The sequence below is a fragment of the Salvelinus fontinalis genome, chromosome 14 (genome assembly GCF_029448725.1).
Source record: "Salvelinus fontinalis isolate EN_2023a chromosome 14, ASM2944872v1, whole genome shotgun sequence".
Taxonomy (NCBI): Eukaryota; Metazoa; Chordata; class Actinopteri; order Salmoniformes; family Salmonidae; genus Salvelinus; species Salvelinus fontinalis.
Window position 1 is genome coordinate 47,450,699 of NC_074678.1, and position 20,464 is coordinate 47,471,162.

Consider the following 20,464-nt stretch of genomic DNA (forward strand, 5'->3'; position numbering starts at 1 on the left):
AATGGGTTTTATTGGGAAAACAGCATACCACACGGGGCTATTGATGTGCAACATAAGAACATATGCATATTTAGGAACTCATACACGTGGGCTTAAACAACAAACATCATATTTCGCTGATAGTTTATGCCAATTAGTGTGTCTCGTCCCATCTAATTTGAGGTTAGGCTGCTTCGTCCCAAATGTCTCTCTATTGCGTATATTGTAGACTACTTGACCAGGGCCAATAGTCCACTACATAGGGATTAGGGGCAGAGTGAGCGGGCTTTACCATAGCCACTGACTGATCCCTAATGTGTTGCACTGTCTCTGACGGAAACCCTTTGTTGAGTCATGCCCATTTATGAATGCCTCTTAGTTGCTATAGCGATGTATCCATGGCAACCAGGTGAGATCCGGGTAATGGGTACATGCCATTTGACATTAGCCGGGTAATACATTAAGTTAATAGGGTGAGGGGAATAAGTGCTAGACTACCATCAGTGTCCCCCATTAATAAAAGGACAAGCTCTAACAGGGGTGAAAAAGTCAACTGGTAGAGATAAATCAGTTCGCTAAACATAAGGAATCTTTAAAGAAGCACAAGCATTTCAGTAACTTAAGAGTATTTCACTAACCAAAGAGCATTTCAGTAACTAGGTGGATTTGAACAAATATATTGTACAGGCTGAAATGGCCATCTGACCAATTTCATTCTTAAAAACACGAAACTAATTTAATGTGACAGGCTAGCCTTCAGTCTTCACATGGTAAGTTATTTATATCTCCGTGATTTCTTTGGCACATTCATTCAGATCCATTTACAGACAAGCCATCTAAATGTTTGTGCAAACAACAAAACATTTAATAAAAATACTGATATATATCAAATAAAACTCCCTTTCCTCCAGAGAAAGGTATCTCTACACCATCCCGTCTAGAATATAAACTACACACATATTAAACACTTTAGTCACAAACGTTTAAAAACAACACATAATATTAGACAATTAAAAAAATAGACATTGTCGCATTTCCAAATCACTGATTATGGCAATGTCTGTGAATAGGCAAAACAACAATGAATTCACATACAGTAAATGGAGCAACAGGTTAGTGGTATTACTGAAAAAATATTTAAAAAATAATTGAAGGAAGCAATTGCAGACTTGTCCTGATATCATTTGGAAAGGAAATGTGAGGTAATGCTTGTAGTTTTTATCAAGACTTCAAATATTAGCACCATCCGAGCGAGCCTCCCTCTTTAGTGCAAGTGAAGTGAGTTCGGAACAACTGAATGTATGCGTTCTTCTTGCAAAGCATGTAAACATTTCAATCAAACTATTATATTAATCAGATTATCCACAAGAATTGCAGTATTGTGTGCATGTAACCATACTCAGTGTCTGCTTGCTTGTCATGCTAGTTAATGGTATAGATATATTTCATATGTCTCCATATTTGGGAAAGTCACAGCTAGGGTTGCAGAATTCCCCAAAGCTTCCAAAAATTCCCTGGCTTGTCAGAGATCTCGGTCGACGAATTCCATGTTGGAGGATTCCCTTATAGTTTATTCCCTGCTGGTTCCAGAAATCATCCAACTAGATTTTCGGAGAAAAAAACCCTGGACATTTTAGGAACGTTTTGAGATTTGTGCAGCCCTACTTATAGTTTATATCGACTAATAAAACCAATGCAAAAAACATAATTCCCAAGTGTCTGAAAAGTAATGCTCTACTTTTGCAGTATTAAGTAACTCTATAAATAATACCATATTCCTCTCAGTACAGAAAACTTTTCACAGCTTGACCAACACAACATAAATTACAACTATTTTATATAACAGGATTTTTACAGTAAGACAGCTGAGCTACGGTAAATATTGTATGAATTAAAGGCCCCATGCTGATATGATCAATAATCCAATCCTTAATTCAAATAGCCGGGCAATTAAGTATAGCTAGCATAAACCAACCAGCACTAGCAGTCTTAATCATACAAATATAATCCCTTCATCGGACATTCTAGTGATTCGGTTTCTGTGGTCTAAACATGGGATTGCGGTCCGTGTAGTTTGAGGTTATTATCAAATGCAGGAAACCAACCTCAACCCAAACCAGTCACTGAAACCAGACTCAGCAACTGATACAAAGCTGTGACTAAGCATGTGTTAGTTTAGTAGAAGATAAAAGTTGTTCCCTTTGTGTTCCTGTGTCTCTGTTTCTAGCTGATAAGAAGACGACTGGCCATGACGAGAGCTTGGACAATGAGGCTACCAACCAGTGAAGCTACACAGAATTCTGCTGACAATGGCAGCTATCGTCCATTCTCAGATAGTGTGCGTTGTCTCCGTCCTGGAGGGGACCCATGGCAAACACCACATAGAGAGGAAGAGACGGGGAAGGGAGACTAGCACCAGGATGGAGGGGAATTGAGGAGGAAAAAGAGGGGAACTGGGTAGAGAAAATGGGTGAATTTGATCTTAGAACCACACCACGATATTACAAGGATAAACAGGTAGAATGGAGCTAAGAAGAAAACTCCATCTCCTAGCCTGCAGTAGCAGCCATAGAAATATAATGAATAGAACAGGAATCCCCATTCTAGTCAATGATGGCATAATAGGTGGACTAGCGGCCATTGCGAGTGTACCCATCAGAGGAAAGCATGAAGTAAAAGCAGGAAGTGTACCCGTCAATATGTGTTGTGATTTGTTGATTAAACTCAATTGACAAAAAGTACATTGCATTGCATGAGCCTCGTCAGTTAACATAATTTGAATGAACATTCTACATTAACCATGGAAATTATTGCATCACAATACCAGGCAGCCATTGCAAGTATACAGGGGCTTGCAAAAGTATTCACCCCCTGCATTTTTCCTACTTTGTTGCCTTACAACCTGGAATTAAAATAGATTTTATGGGGGTTTGTATCATTTGATTTACACAACATGCCTAACACTTTGAAGATGCAAAATATTTTTTTATCGTGAAACAAATAACACAAATAACAAAAAACTTGAGCGGGCATTACTATTCACCCACCCAAAGTCAATACTTTGTAGAGCCACCTTTTGCAGCAATTACAGCTGCAAGTCTCTTGTGGTATGTCTCTATAAGCTTGGCACATCTAGCCACTGGGATTTTTGCCCATTCTTCAAGGCAAAACTGCTCGAGCTCCTTTAAGTTGGATGGGTTCCGCTGGTGTACAGCAATTGTTAAGTCATACCACAGATTCTCAATTGGATTGAGGTCTGGGTTTTGACTAGGCCATTCCAAGATTTTTAAATGTTTCCCCTTAAACCACTTGAGTGTTGCTTTAGCAGTATGCTTAGGGTCATTGTCCTGCTAGAAGGTAAATCTCCGTCCCAGTCCCAAATCTCTGGAAGACTGAAACAGGTTTCCCTCAATAATTTCCCTGTAATTAGCGCCATCCATCATTCTTTCAATTCTGACCAGTTTCCCAGTCCCTGCCGATGAAAAACATCCCCATAGCAGGATGTTGCCACCACCATGCTTCACTGTGGGGATGGTGGTCTCGGGGTTGGGTTGGGTGTGCGCCAGACAGCGGTTTCCTTGATGGCCAAAAAGCAACATTTTAGTCTCATCTGACCAGAGTACCTTCTTCCATATGTTTGGGGAGTCTCCCACATGCCTTTTGGTGAACCCCAAATGTGTTTGCTTATGGCTTTTTTCTGGCCACTCTTCCGTAAAGCCCAGCTCTGTGGAGTGTACGGCTTAAAGTGGTCCTATGGACAGATACTCCAATCTCCACTGTGGAGCTTTGCAGCTCCTTCAGGGTCATCTTTGGTCACTTTGTTGCCTCTCTGATTAATGCCCTCCTTGTCTGGTCCGTGAGTTTTGGTGGGCGGCCCTCTCGTGGCAGGTTTGTTGTGGTGCCATATTCTTTCAATTTTTTAATAATGGATTTAATGGTGCTCTGTGGGATGTTCAAGGTTTTGGATATTTTTATATAACCCAACCCTGATCTGTACTTCTCCACAACTTTTTGAGATTTTTTTTTACCGTTATGTACTATACATTCTGTCCAATGAGAGCTGAGTGGATTACCTTTGGAGGAAGTGTGAAGTTGGGAGACCTCTCTCTGGTACATTCTTGGGGTAAATAAATAACAAGTTTAAATACAACAGTGTCAATTTCTTTTAAATGTATCCTTTCCTTCATCAATGATGTATAGTTTGGAGGAAATGGACTGGTAAAAACAAGCCCTCTGGTTTCTTATAGGTGGCTTTCACCCATTCAGCCTTCTCAGATCAGTGTAGAATAGATGATGCAGAGGGGACAAGGCAAGGAAGCCAGTTAAGACTATTGAGACCCACCCAAACAATAGATCCAGTATGTTATGGTCATACACCCATACAGTACTCAGAGGACCAGTTAAGTTTTGGCCTTGGCACTCACCCCGAGCGCCCAGCGGTGCTGCAGGACCTGGGCAGCACTGAGGCGTGTGGCGTCCCGTACCTGTAGCCTGGAGATGAGGTCCTTGGCCTGGGCAGAGACATGGGCCCAGTCCCTCTCTGGGAACTCATACTGTCCCTCCTGGATGTTCTCAAACAGGTTATTCTGCAGGGCTTGGACACAACATAGACTTATAACTTGACTTTTCACCATAATAACATGACTCATTCATTATAATTAGTAGTAGTACTGTGTACGGTGAACTGGGGATGTTGTGTGTGGGGGTGTGGGTATATGTACACTACGTTTGTGTACCTGGCAGATGTGGCAGGTCTCTCCTCGGTCCCAGCCACAAGTCAGTCCCCTAGTGGTCGGTGAAGGGGGGGCTGCCGCTCAACAGAATATAAAGTATGACCCCAGGCTCCAGAGGTCACAGGGCTTGACGTGGAACGAAGCCTCTTCTGTGAAGACTTCCACCACCTCTGGGGCCTCTGGAGCCACACTGACGTGGAGAACACAAATTCCACACACTGTTAGGGCATAAGTCAAATCAAATTTGATTTCAAGTGCATTTAAAATCACAACACTCTTTACAGTAAAAGTGAAACATTTGCATTCCTGTGGGCCCCAACAGAGATTATTGTGGCGCGGTTGGCTTTTTTCATGCTGCGGGCGGGAGCGGGCGGTCAGATAGACAACTTTGGGAAGAAAATATTTTTTTTCTCCAGCAGATTGGGTTATTTGGAAACAGATATTTGACATAGCTGTCTGATTAATCCTTATCACGGGTGAAGTTTCCAGTGAAACTGTATGTTGCTCTTGTCCTCCTGTTCTTCTTTCCTTTGGCTGAGTCTGAAACGCTTACTGGCTGGCTGGCCTCCACCACTGTATCAACAAGTCAACTGTTAACTCAGGTCAACCGCTGGGGGTAGCTGCTCAACGGAAAGACTGTTTCCTTATGTTTTGAATGATTGCTTGAATCATAACTCATTGACAGATCCTTTAATGGACTAAGTGAGGGCAATGTACTGACTAACTATGTACTATTAGCCAATTAGATAATAAATTATTTCTTCAATCTCAGAGTGTGCATTGTGTTTACTGACTAACATGTTAGACTACTATGTGCCAATTTGAATTTCAATTAAATTGCACTGTGTGGGCAATGTGCATGCTGACTAATTATGCACTATGTGCCAATGTGATAACCCAGCAGACAGTGAGTTGGTTGTGAAGCTGGGCCCGTATTCATAATGATCTGGGAGGGAGAGCAAGAAAGTGCAAGCAGAGCCAGAGAGATCAGGCGGTGGAGAGGGAGAGAAAGAACAAGAAGGAGCACAGTTGAACGCTGACAAACAGTTGAGAAAAACCTTATGGATATTCCCAAACATACTTTTACATCCAGTGATAGTGTAGGCCTGTTTGTATTACTCATGGAAAATGATGCTACATTTCCCCTTTAACATCAAGATAAGCATAATAACTGGCAGTCTGGTACTACTCGACTCTGCTGTTATTATCTCTGAGGCAACAGGAAAGGTTTTTTATTTAACCTTTATTTAACTAGGGCAAGTCAGTTAAGAACAAATTCTTATTTACAATGACGGTCTACCCCGACCAAACCCTAATGACACTGGGCCAATTGTGCGATGCCCTATGGGACTCCCAATCACGGCCAGTCGTGATACAGCCTGGAATTGAACCAGGGTCTGTAGTGACGCCTCTAGCACTGAGATGGTGCCTTAATCCACTTGGGAGTTTGGCCTATTTGGACACAGATTCCAGGTTAGAATTTGGTTTATATCATAAGTAATTCATAACTTCATTAGCTAGCTAACGTTGGCTAGCAAGACGTATTAGCTGACCGAACTAGCGCAAATGTCTGGTTAAGGTTACTTTGGCTTTTCATGAAATGATTTTCATATAGCTGATAACTTTATATGGTTAGCTAGATTGTTAGCTAATAAGGTCAAAAATCTGCAATAGCTAGTTAACACTATGTTTATTGCCTCCAGTCTGGCACAACCAAGTTGTGACTGCTTTCACCAGTAAGAAGTCGAGCTGTGTTTTCTTGAATTACTAGGTAACTCACCCAATGAATGACCCAGATATGTCTGACACATAGCCTACAGTAGTTAAACTGTACAAACAGCTCTGCATATTTGTGAAAACAGAAAGAAGAAGTCCAACCAGTTCTGTAGATTGTGTGTTCAAGTCAGAGCATGCCATATCATTATTTTGGGAAAGCCAGCTCTATGCTCTACTCAGCTCTACTATCGGGTCTTCTCTTGTTACATTTTCTGTCTTGTTTTGCCCCTACTCACATACGGATGTACTACTCCAGCAGCTAGCTAACATCCTGAAATGTTTCATTATTTTTTCAGTTGGTAGATATGGTGAGGCAGAGCACGATGGCAGAGCTGCAAGCCTTCCAGAACTCTCTAGAGTTAACTTAAATTGCTGTTCATAAATAGCTAATATCCAGCTTACCAACTTGTCAAAACACACTTGTGACTTCCCTTAACCTCCAGGCCTCCGTTGTAAATAAGAATTTGTTCTTAACTGACTTGCCAAGTTAAATAAAGGTTAAATACATTTTATTTTATTTTAAATCCTCCATCAGAGCCTCTGACATCCTCTGGATTGTGATGGGTGGACAACATGGGCTTGTTAGTTTTTAATGGCCCGGTGCCCCGTTTGAGCGTGTTTTGCACATTAGACCATTCCATTGGTCCTTAGGAAATCTCCACTCAACCGGGGCATGGGGCCATGCGAAAATGACTTCCATATTTAAATACAGTTATTGACATAGCTCCTGCCCCCCCCCCCCCCCCTACCATGTCTATAGTTCAGTCATTAGACAAAAAGAAGAAGCCACTGCTAGTGGGGCAGCTTAGCAAAACAATAGTGCATTTTGTGATGAAAGTAGATTGATGTGAATTTTAGTTCCCCCGTTTTTTTCATGAAACGTTGAATTTTGCCTTACTTCTATTAGCCCATTGAAATGCATTGAATAACAGATTCATACATGGAAAACAGAGTCTCACCTTTCCATAGAGCCCAAACTGTTCCTGACGCTTCAGACGAGTCCATTGACGCTTGTGAGGGTCACAGAGCAAAACGGAGAACACCATCTTGTTCGTGAGAGTCTCATCTTTCCATACCATTCGGACGCTACGGACATTTTTGTGAGAAGACAAATATTCGGGATGTCTCATGGTCTGACAAACACCCCTCCAGCTCGGCCACCTCCACCACAGCTATGGAAGGCCGCCGTTGGCGGATACAGTGGATTGAGATGCAGCCCATGCAAAAAAAGCAGATATCTCTATCTTAAACAGACAGATTTTGATAAATTATTTTATTATACTAATTTGATTTCCATGGGGGCGCGGCCATCGACTCGAGGGGTTTAACCGGCGATAGCCGACACCCACATAATGGCGGTGTAACTGCGCTGGAGCTGTCAAATCATTGAATAGCTGCTCTTCTGATCATTGTCATTAAGCCACACTCGCATTAGAAGTTCAGGATGAGAAAGTGTAGGCTACATAGAAATGAAGACGCTCAAATTGAAAACCATTAAACAAAATACTGAGGTTTTCTATCGACCTGATCGAGGTGTACATTAGGGCTGTGGCGGTCCCAGATTTTCGTCTGCCGGTGATTGTCAAGCAAAAAACTGTTGGTCTCATAGTAATTGACGTTAATTAACATAAACACATTTAGCATCTCCTAGCTTCCATGCTTAGCCTACAAGCCACTGATGCAGATCTTTGGAACATCTACATTTTAAAAAGTCTAATAAATCCATATAATATAGCCGACACTTTTACAATAAATCCATTATCTATTTTAGACAGGTCTAAAGAAGCATGACATGAAGAAGATGTAGTCTATTTCAGAAGAACAGAATAGCATTCTCTAAGTTGTCCTGATGTTAGGTTCTGATCTGGTTATGCCAAAATGGCTGTGGACTACACTAGCTCATTAAGCAGCCAAGATTTGCTTAAAGTTCCATGACATTATTTTATAGTATGAAGAACATAATTGAACAAAGCTGAATAGAATATTAAGGATATTTTCTCCAAACGATTTCAGGGAGTGTGTACATGCAGCTACTTTGTGTTGAGGGGTTAACAAAGAAATAGGTACTCCTATATGCTTAATTTAGAGTTATTAATGTAACTTTAGTTGTTCTACAAATGTTGGGCTATATGTTTTGATTTGTAATACAATGTAAGGCTGCATGAAGCGACTCTAATGATGATTTGAAAAGAGTCGCTTGAAAGGCATGTGCTCCGCTTAAAAAAATTTGTGCAGGCTGTACACACTTTATCAGTCTCTCATTCACAATTTGACAAGCACTTCATAATGCCTCGAATTTCACCGCGACATTCCCTTTGTGTGGCCGTAATGCACCGTAAAAAAATCCATGCCTTTTGTAGCCAGTGGCCATTGTGCCCTTGGCCTTGGAGTGCTGCTTTTTGCCCTTCTCAATGACTGCTGCGCGTTCCGAAGCACCTTTCACTCACATGGCCATCCATCACCTGATCAGGTCTTTCTCACAGGCTACAAGTGAAGACCGACACATTGGGGATGCAACTGCTCGTCCTTATCCAATTCTGAGGTGCATATTGAAGATATTGGAAGAACTATCCACATTTACTTTTCATCAGCCAACAAGATGAGTAGGCCTAACGAACAGCAAAAGCACTAGCCTATGTCAATCCACTATCGCCCATAGTACAAAAGTTGTGGGATGCGATAGATCCCAAATCAATACAACCACTACAGTAGCATCTTTTTGACGCAATGTGGCTGATGCAACAGATCAGAACATTTAGCTTCAAATGTTGATCAACTATTAGGCTATTTATTCACATTATAAGTGCTGCAATGCGCACGAATATTCCATTAGCGGGAAAACACCCTTATCAAAAGGGAAAACACCATCATCAAAAGTGACTGCAAATGCATGTAACACTTTTATTATAAAGGTGCATTTTTATGGTAAATTTGATCTTCCCCAAACTTGAAACTCACACTCTGTTTATGTATGCCAATTAGGCTATACACCACTTGTAAAGCGGATTAATGTTTTTAATTTTAAGAAGTTATTTGGCCACTTTAGTTGTGATACAAACCTTATCAACACATGTAGATCTATGGGCTAGGCTACATGAGGTGTGTGACTATGATAAGATAAAGATTTTGTTTCTTGTCTTATGCTGGGCGTCATTTACAAGTGATAAAATACAATTCACAAGTGATAGGTTAATATTGTCACCCATCAGACTATTCTTGATTTAATCCTGTCTTTACATGTACTAAATAATATATGTGTGAAATTTGTTTTGATTTAGAATGGACCATTATCATGCACCTGTCTCGAAACAGGGGCAGTGGGGAAAAAATACATGTCATCTATGCACTTAAATAGCAAATGGAGGATGCTTTGCCCGTGGTTCCTTTTCATGCCAGCCAGGTAGGCTATACTCCTGTTGAAAAGATAAGCAATGTGCTTAATATTATGAAAGTTGAGAAATAAATATAGTAGGCATAGCCTATAGAAAGCTGATGGGAACCTCCTCTTTTTAATAGAGGCCATCACTCTGTTTTCTCTCGCAATTGCATAGAAATGTTGCGCAACAGGAGTGGCAAGTCGCGCAGCGGTCTAAGGCACTGCATTGCACTACAGACCTTGGTTCATTCCCAGGCTGTGTCACAACCGGCCGTGATCGGGAGTCCCATAGTGCGCCGCACAATTGGCCCTGCGTCGTCTGGTTTAAGGGAGGGTTTGGCCAGGGGGTAGGCTGTCATTGTAAATAAGAATTTGTTCTTATCTGACTTGCCTAGTTAAATAAATGAGCTCCTCATTAAGTTTTTGTTTTTCAATCACATTTGCGTTGATGTCAGAGTGATTAGAGGGACAATAGAGTGCTGAGTACCAGGAAGTTAGCAAGTTTGGTAGGCTACTAATGACCATCATTAGTTTCAGAGCTTGGAGAAACCTAATTACCGTCACTAAATGGTCACGTGGAATTTAACTGCCTTCATTACTCGTGACCACCGGTGTGTCGGTAATACGGTGACCGCAACAGCCCTAGTGTAGATTACAGTACATCTCACATTCCAGTGTTCGAACTTGTAAACAAGGTTGCATGAGATTTCTCTTAATGCAACTCTGTGCAGCCAATGGCCATGCCTGCTTTAGATATAATGCCAGGAGCCGCTTGTGGATTTGACAGCTTTAACGTTGTTCCACCTTTGACACCGCCAAAACAACAGCTTTGCGGGTGTCGGCTAGCTTGAATCTAGCCCTTAGTCTGAATTTTCTCCTGATATGGGCTTTGCAAAGTAGCTTTAATAGCTATTTGTCTACATGCTCATGTAACTGGTAGGTTGTGAACCCCAGACTCCCGCTCCATAACCAAACATCTTAACCATTTTACCAAAAAATAAGTCTGTCTTTGGCCGAGGGTGGTTCAAGTCACTGGCAAGGCTACCAAATCACTAGAACTTTTTAACTAGCCTCCGCTATACTCATCCTAGAAGTGTTATTGTTAAACATTTTGGTTTTCAGTAGATCCAGAGTGAGAAGTATAGGCCAGAAATATGACATTTAAAAAATCTAAGAAGCACAGGCAATGACTTTGTAGATTAATGGTGTGTAAACAGTGGTACAGTCTGGAGCCTTTAAGTAAAATGCAGGCCTCGGCCCCAAGGGGCCAAATCTGTTGATCCATATATAAATATTTTCAGGCTACATAAATCTACCAAATGTGCCAAATCTGGTGTGTTTATATCATAGTCCTTCTGAATTTTAAACCAGTGTTACCGTATATGGCTATTTAAAATGGCTGCAAATCTGAGGTGGCTCCTTATCTTAACCTTTTCAGAGTCCATAAATCTAACTCTGTGCCAAATTTGGAGCATTTATCTTAAAACAGTCTTTTCCAATTCCAAAAGTCGTAATGTGAGGTGATTCCATATCTAAATCTTTTTAGGCTAAATAAATCTACCTCTGTGCCAAATTTGATGTATTTATCTCAAAAAAGGCCTTCAGAACTCTAACATTTTATTACTAACAGTGACCACACACTCTCACACACACACACACACACACACACACACACACACACACACACACACACACACACACACACACACACACACACACACACACACACACACACACACACACACACACACACACACACACATACACACACACACACACACACACACACTAGAGAAACAGACAGAGAGAATCGCAAAGTTGTTTAAAGTAACTGTCCCCAGGGTTCAAATCTGTGGTGGCTCCATTTATAAATATTTTCAGGCTACACTAATCTATATTTTAATTGCTGCATATCTGGGCTGGCTCCATATCTTATTTTAAGGGTCCAGAAATCTACCTCTGTGCCAAATTTGGAGCATTTATCTTAAAACAGATTTCCAAAATATTATTACCATCTGCATGCATTTTGAAAAATGGTTGCCACATTCCCCCAGGGGTCAAATATGGGGTGTATCCATATTATTATAGGGCTCCATGCCCTATAATAGTCTTGCTCTATAAATGTATTTAACTAGGCAAGTCAGTTAAGAACAAATTCTTATTTTCAATGACAGACTAGGAACAGTGTCTGCTTGTTCAGGGGCAGAACAACACCTTGTCAGCTCGGGTATTGAACTTGCAAGCTTGCGGTTACTAAGCATTGGCGGTTGGTGACCGGTTACCAATGCTCTAACCACTAGGCTACCCTGCTACCCCAATAAATAGGACGTCCTATTAGTTATATCCATGAGCCATATTAGTATTTTAATATCAAATAGCTTTCCTCAAAACGAACACACACATAGACACGCGCAAGCACACACACACACACACACACACACACACACACACACACACACACACACACACACACACACACACACACACACACACACACACACACACACACACACACACACACACACACACACACACACACACACACACACACACACACACACACACACACACACACACACACAAAGTTTTTTAAAGTAACTGTCCAGTGAAAATTCTGTTAAAAGTCTGTTAACTCATTCTCAATGCTGTTGACTCATCCTATACTCTTATTTGTGACCAAAGCATTAAAGAAAATACATTTAAAAAACACCTCAAACTTGTATCTCAAATAGACTGCTTCAAAAATGCATGCTATTTCCAAATAGAGGATGATGTTATTCTCCTGAGGAGAATGAGCTGGCCAATCTTACTTGCGTTAAGAGTTTCTTGAACGGTATACGCCCACACCATTATTTTGTTGGGGTAAGCCCACACCACTGCAACACAGAAAAGCTGCTTTTTAACATACTTAATTACCATTTTTTGGAAGGAAAACCATTTCACTCATATTGTAATTAATTTCATAGAAATCTGGAAACACTGGACAGTTACTTTAAGGTTTTACAAAAGCAACGAGGCAGGTTTTAATTGGTCACCATCTGAATGAAAATATCCTATGTCTGATATTTAGTTTGATCACAGTTAAAAAATGTCCTTAATAATAAAATGCAAATTAACAAGGCATGCAACAAAACACTAATTGTAGTGGGTGAACTAAACTTGTCCCAACACTTGGCAATTGAATCAGTCTCACGTCTCAATCAGACGAGTCTCCCAGAGTAATCCCAGTTGAACTCGTTTTGGTAGATGAAAATTAAGTCAGTATTTCACAAGTATTGCTTGCAGTTGTCACCCTGTACTTACCCAGACACCTCACAAAATGTCTGTTTTTCAAAGTCCTTAACTCTGTTGCCTCTGGCTGGGACACATTGGACACGTATTTGTCACAGAATGCTAAATACTGGAGAGGGGTCTTGTGACGTCGCCTTCTGTCCATCACAAAATGACTCAAACACCTCGAAACCGCAAACACATTTTGGAAGTTAATGATGTCAAGAACATATGCACAAGAAAAACATACTCATGCTTAAATAAACAGAGCTAGAATAGCTATTCAAATAAAACACAAAATACTGAAATGCTGCATGTCACAGCACAACATCTAGGAAGCAGAACAGTCCTTTTTTCCTAAAAAATATAGCCATATTGGCTGAAAATGTGAATAAACATTCTAATGCTTGATGGATAACACTTAAGTTCTTCAAATCCACTCAAAATCCACTCATTTGTCCTTTGGTTGGAGTGTTTGCAATGGTATTTAAGCAGTGGGTCTCTTGAAGGGCTCCGGGGAATTTTGACATGATGTACACTCCATTGTCCAAGTGGTTTAGTTACAGATCTTCTCTGTCATTGCTCTCTGGGGGTAAAGAAAAGAGAGGAGAGACAGGCAATTCATATGATATTGACAAATGACCAGTAGATGGCCCCAGGCTTAATTTACAGTAACAGACAATGCTACACACCTACTGTCACGCTGTATGAGGCAACAAATATATTCGAACAGATAGGCTACAATAAAGTCCTCATCTGATGAGAAGTCACTCGGGCTGTTTCCATCTTACCTCTAGTCGTCCATAAGCGGAAAAGCTAAATGCTCAGTCTATCACACCCTCTTATGTGAACAACGTTTATTTCCCCCCAGATTATGTTGTTGATATAGTCTCATTACTTTTTCACCAGAGGGGAAGTAAAGTCTGTCCTTTATAATGATGATAACAGAGGCATTTTATTGTACCTTGGAGCTCCTACCTCCATCTGTTCAGATGTAACGAAGCTCTCTGCACTAGAGAAAACTACTTGAAAGTGACATGATTCTCAGTTATGGCTTTCTAGACTGCAATTTCACTTATGATGGTTATATAAACCAAAGCAGATTTTTTTACAAAGAGTTTAACAAGTTTATTTTATGACGCAAACTGGGGAAATAAGGGGTGCATCATTAATTCCAATGACTGTGCCAAAGGGAACATGAAAGACACACAGCTATCATATAATTATTTTATACTGGACTGTGATTTAGTAATATGCTCTATGCCCAGAGTTGATTCTGTATAATCACCCAGTTTATGTGGTTTGCGCAGACACTCAAAACAACATGTTCTGTTGTGGTGTGAAATAACGCAGACAACACACCGCCTTCGTTTTATGGAGGAAAATGTAAGCTCCTCCCTCATTGGGCCACGGCAAAACGAGTCAGTCTGAATGATAGTAATGTGAGGGATATACGCCCTCAGAAATTCATATCCAGACACCCTTCTACCCCTGTCCTAAATATGAACTCACAGGACATACAAATGGAAACCTTCCACCCAAGCTCTATCTAAGGATACATCCCAAATGGCACCCTATTCCACATTTAGTGCACTACTTTTGACCCCTCTGCCCCTCCATTCACGCCCACGCCTCCTTTCTCACCAGGGGCTCCAGTTCAGAGTGCTCGATGAGGCTGAACTCAGAGATGAAATAGTAGTAGTGTTTGTAGCAGGTATTGATGTGGGCCTCGGCGCCCATGCTGCAGATGCTGTCAAAGTGGTGGATGTAGACGTGCACAAAGACCCGGAAGAGACGGCTCAGGATCTTCTTACACACCTGCTGGAAGTTCTTAGGGAAAGGAACACCTGGGACCAAAGAGGATAGAACTGTCAGTGAGGAAGACTGCCACCCCATTAGAATCATTTTAGAGACCATCCCTGGATGCATTCATGAAAATCTATTTGTAACTATCAGAATGTCATTATGTTCCATAATTATGTTCTATTATGTTCCATAATTACATCTCACTTAGCATTAAAGCTATCACATTCGTTTCCATTGGAGATCATTCAAAACACACTGGACATCAATATCCTATACTGTAGGTAGATCATACACTGTACAATTTCTCCCGGCAGCCCGCAACGCAATTACATGTAAATTTAATAGATTATTCATGCACGTAATCTCCCTCCTCAAACAGAGCTTGATAACAACCCTTCGACAATGAACAATAGACTCAGAGTACCCCATTCAATTTCTTCCAAATGCCACCCCCCAGAGTGTAAATTATACCGTGACATTGGGGGGAGCCTCACTTCGGAATTTTCTTATGGGCCTAACAGTAAAGATGTTATTTAACAGTAAAACAAATGTATTTCATTTTAATGTGGCATGAACACAACCAGTCATTATGTTTTCATCTGATTGTCATTAACAAATGTAAAAAATTATGAAATGATATTTCATCATTTTCCTTCAATTCGCAAGTGTCTGAATCTATCTCACCGGAGAAATCATCATACTCTTTTGGACCAGACAGCATCAGATACATGGGCTACACATACTGAGACAGAGGGGCGCTGTTTTACTCACTCGGATGCTTTCTCCAGTGAGATTGATGCTTCTTGCGGTCAGCGTTGTCGGCCCGTCTTGGTCAAATTATCAATATTTAGGGAACGTTTGAATTTTGTTGCATTTAGAGGAGCTCATGTCTCATTCATGGGAGCTTAGCTCACACTGGTCCCCCATAATTCACACTCTGCCACCCTCATTGTGTAATTAACCTATCTAATTAACCTTTCTTTGAACCTTTCAAGATCCATTAAAGATACTGTCAGAGAGCGTGGGCATGAAGCCACATCGCAGGTGCGTTCACTATCCTAGTTTGGAACCACTGCCTTACACACCTACTCTCGTGGGAAAGATGTTCTCGTTGTTGATGTTCGTCTCTATCCAGTCCATCAGAAGGTTCATGTATTTCAAGGCGGGCAGCTTGGTGGGCTTCTTGTAGTCGTCTCCGTCCTGCCACCGGTACTCGTAGCGCAGGCCCCCCGACATGATGGGGCAGGTGCGCTCAGTGCAGAACTCGCTGACCGTGCCGTAGATCAGGTTGATCCGGTTGAAGAAGTCCACCACGTGCACAGCGATCCAGTCGTTGATGTTCTCTCCTTCGGGAAGCTGGACCACTTTCCTCAGGTCCAGGCCGGACTTCAGAGAGGCCTGGGCCTTCTTGTACAGCTCAAAGCGCTGTGTCCCAGGCTCAAAGCGCTTCCGAGGCCTAAACGTTTTGTCTTTGCTGAAGACTTGTCCGAGACAGAGCGCCATTGTCTTAATGGTGGACTCTATGGTGTGGCCTAATGGTTAGTGTGTGTGCTGGGGGTGGGGTGGGGGGTTTCCTGAGCATGGATTGGACAGGTTTCACTAACATACGTTTGTTTAGGTTGCAGGTCTCTGAGGAGTTGTTCTATTCGGAGGGCAGTGACCTCTACATTGGGGATGATTGAGAATGGAGGGACCCCTCTCTGAGACAAAGAGGAAACAAAATAGGTCATGAGAGGTTAGAGATGCTCAGCTCGTTCACAATGCTATCATGCCTGCAAAGAAAGTGTTCAACAGACCAGAATCAGGCAGCATGATAGAAATCAGGAAATGAAAGCAGCAAAGTAGAAAAAATACTGTAAGGTGGTTTATGAAAGGAATATCTTGAAGGACTTGATGAGCAAAGCATGTAGTGATTGTGAAACTGCTCGGAATAGAAAATACGACGCCAAATGTGAGGTGAGAAGAATCCATTTGCGGAATTCATTTCTGGTGACCACTATTTTCTGGCGGCCACCATGCGTTGAATGTCACAAGACTAACAACCATAGTGTCCTTGAAATAGGTCCAGTGTGATCTAATACCGAAATCAGATCAGAGGGGATAGCCAAAGGTAATTGTGTAAATGAAGACCATGCTGCACTTCACTAAGAGGAAGCGTTGTGAAAGGGTTCTTCACGACGCCTGTACATGAGACATTTTGAACTTTCCACCTAAAGCCGCCAACCACACGCTCAACATCAACTATGCAGAACACTACTTCTCACTGGTCATACAACTCCATTGGAGAAAATCCACTTGAGTAGCGCAGCTACACTGCCTCAAGTTCAATTGTAGCACCATGAGTTGTCTAACACCTTCGCCATTGACCTGATACAATATTCACGGAGATCTACTCTCCTGTAGGGATGGACAATAGCACAGTAGATAATTACTGTAATATCGTCATACATCCAGTCATTATTAGCTATTAACCATCTGGCAGATAATGGGGAGATCATTTTGCAGTGTCCTGGACTGATTAAGGATCAAACAGCCTGAATGGGTTTGACATTTTCTTTTCAGACGGTGAATGTTGCAGAGGGACAAAATCTATTAGACTAAATTGCTTTTTTTATCATAAGGGTTAATAACAAATGATTGTCAGTATCAGAATATCAGTATGAAAAAGGGGGATGAGGGGGTAGGGGGGGAGTCGTTTAGAGTGATGAGTCATCACAACAACTCGAATATCAATCAAGTCAAGCGCACCAGAGAGAAGAGAATAAGTCATGCTGGATCAGATCTTACTGAGAACTCCCCAGCAAAATAGTTCAGTACAGGGCAGCTTTAGTCGCCAGCTGGCTACTCAGCTCCATGGTCTGAACTTTACTGAGTGTCTTTACTTTACTGAGTTTCCATGAGTTTCGTGTGGAGTGCTCCGAAAGGTCAAGGCAAACTTTACAGCTGTCAATAAGTCATGCAGGTATTCGTTCCAAATATTATACGCTGAATAAATTAGAAACACTCTGATGTTCTAAAATGCATCTGAAGCTTCTTTTAAAATAGCTTCTTCTTTCATTCTAAATGACACTGTCTCGTGCCTTTATGACGATATGGACTGGATCCACATTTGTGTCCCACGTCCCATTGCACACAACTGCTCTCAACAGTTCCTGGTTTTGTTATGGTGCAACTTGTGTGGTTAAAGTGGGAAATATTTCTCTTTCTATATAAAAGTCAAGCTTATTCAGGTGCTCTGAGTCTGAAATCTACAGAGTCATGCAGAAGGAGTCCAAGTAGAAATGTTGCATTACACTCGGTTTAGTGTCGTTTTACTGTCGTTTTGCTATTACGCCTCGATTAGACCAATAGCGGCGTTGCGTTTTGCTACACCAGAAGTACATTCATTTCCAATGGAAAGCTCAGTTTGCCCTGCAGTATTGTGTTGCAGAGGCAGTTGCAGTGCGTTCTGTGTTCTGTGTGGTGCATATATTGGATTTCGTAATGAAAAAAGTTTGACTGCAGAACTTATCATGCAGTGTTGATGCAATGACGTCGTCGGTCTGATTTAGGCGTTAGACGTTAGCAGAACTTTGACAAAGCGCTTCCTCTTTCACTCCTCGTGGCCTGTATTTATAAAGCATCTCAGAGTAGGAGTGCTGACCTAGGATCAGGTCCCCCCTCTCCATACAACCTTTTTCATTATGAGCCTAAAGGCAGAACTGATTCTAGATCAGCATTCCTACTCTGAGGCGTGTAGGAATGAGGGGCCCTGGACTGTTCAGGAGGAGAATGTCATCCATCTTCTTGACAGCTTCCTCCACATATGCATGGTGTTTGTACACAGTATGTGTGGCGTGAACAGGATCCTCCTCTTCCTCAGTACTTTACATCTATTAGCTCTACTGGTGAATTTCTATTGGAGATAATACAGGCATTCAACATTGGGAAAGCACTAAGTTTGTAGTCCCTTTGAGAATGACCAGAACATTATGTGCTGGTCCACAACTGGATAGTTGGCTGATTTGGTGATGGCTACTACACTCCATTGGTTATGGTATCTAACTTTCAGATGCACAGATGTGAATAACAGTCATGGACCGTAAACCTCAGAGTACTACAGTATTGAACAGTCGCAGTGCACAGAGAATACATTTCTATACAGGCCAAGGGATTGTGCTACATTTGCTTTGCTGACTTCACTGCTTCCCAGTCTCCACATGCCTCTCCAATTACAGACTGGTGCATGTCTGATCACGTACGGGGGATGTCGGACCAGACCCACTGTGCACACTGCATACTTTACTGAGTTTTCCATGGAATTTCCTTCGGACAGTGGAGAATAACTGCAGCTCTTTCTAGATCCTACACACACGTGTGGGAGAGAAAAGAGTTGCTAATGCAATGGACCAAGAGCAGTTGGATCCAGTTATATGCATCAAAGTGAAAGAGTGAGAGAGATACAAGGAGATCAACGGAGACATTAAAAAAAAGGGGAGAAGTTTCCCCACAGTACCTGGCTGGGCTCCCAATGTGGACGACTTGGAATGTGGACAACGATCCAGGCAGATCTGTCCCTCTCCGGTTCCTACGGATACTCCCTCCTTCCCAGCCACCAACAGACCTCGAGGCTCCAACTTCACTGAGCAGCCAGCGAGACAGTAGCGCAGACAAAAAAAAAGTACAAGTCGAAAAGTTGTTTGGCTTCTCTTCCTGTGAGTGATGTCACATCCTGACTTTGTCTGAGAGGCCCCTGCTGCCTGTGTGTGTCTATCCTTGTGTGTGTGTGTGTGTGTGTGTGTGTCTATCTATGTGTGTGTGTGTGTGTGTGTGTGCATGGAAGACCTATAAATCGACAGAGGAGGTTCCCTCTCTGCCACTCCTCATTCTCTCTCTCTGTCTCTACATATCCTGTAGGAAGGCAGCCCGTCCCCCTTAGCCAATGAGGCCCAGCCCTCATGTGGGAGCTTGGGGGAAAACAAACCCTCTTATTATCCCACAGAGTCAGAGCAGGGGGAGCGGACACACACTGCGCGTAAGTGCTGCGGGCCTCTTGGCATGCAGTCTAGTCTCTCGCTCTCTCTTTGCCATTTCTCAAAAACACATCATTTCACTGTCATTGCCGAGACATAACCAAATCCATCAATTTTGGCCCGCGGAAATGTATCGTGTGGTGCCACACGTACACAAGCAAGTGTCACAAATCTACAAAGGAGACGAATGAAAGAGAAAACAGCCGTGAGTAATCAATTTCAGCATGTTTGGCAGAAATGTTCTTGTTCACCAGCTCCCTTCCACAGTAAAACGGTAAGGCTTGTTTGTTCCCTAATGGTCTAATGGTGCTGTGGACGCCATCCAGAGGAAGAGTTCTCTGTAGTTTAAAGTTACCTGGTCAGACACTGGCTGCATTCAGTGGACGGTCCTGCAGTGCCGTGATAAAGCAGTGGGCTCCAGGCCTGCAGCATGAGAGAAAGGGAGGGACCGGCAGAGAGAGAGAGCAGGCCTTTCTCTCTGAAGTGCATGTCATGTAGGGAAGACTTACCCG

General features: G+C 42.1%; 1 protein-coding gene and 1 pseudogene across 1 annotated transcript; both read right to left on the minus strand.

The window, feature by feature from the left end:
- Window positions 1-4,379: 4,379 nt before the first annotated feature.
- LOC129869339 (MAP kinase-interacting serine/threonine-protein kinase 1-like) lies at window positions 4,380-7,455 on the minus strand (annotated as a pseudogene).
- Window positions 7,456-13,395: 5,940 nt separating this feature from the next.
- Window positions 13,396-19,871, minus strand: LOC129811026 (MOB kinase activator 3C-like). The gene is made up of 4 exons (XM_055862126.1): window positions 19,436-19,871; window positions 16,026-16,640; window positions 14,779-14,981; window positions 13,396-13,720 (listed from the first exon to the last, which is right to left on the minus strand). The coding sequence occupies exons 2-4, from the start codon at window positions 16,441-16,443 to the stop codon at window positions 13,691-13,693; spliced, it is 651 nt and encodes a 216-aa protein (XP_055718101.1). The 5' UTR covers window positions 16,444-16,640; window positions 19,436-19,871; the 3' UTR covers window positions 13,396-13,690.
- Between the last annotated feature and the right edge of the window lie 593 nt (window positions 19,872-20,464).

Coding starts and splice junctions, on each gene's coding strand:
- LOC129811026 (XM_055862126.1), bottom strand. CDS start 16,443: ATGGCGCTCTGTCTCGGACAAGTCTTCAGCAAAGACAAAACGTTTAGG. Junction 14,982..16,025: donor CATCTTTCCCACGAGAGTAG/GTGTGTAAGGCA, acceptor CTTTGGTCCCAG/GTGTTCCTTTCCCTAAGAAC. Junction 13,721..14,778: donor ACTCTGAACTGGAGCCCCTG/GTGAGAAAGGAG, acceptor CTTTACCCCCAG/AGAGCAATGACAGAGAAGAT.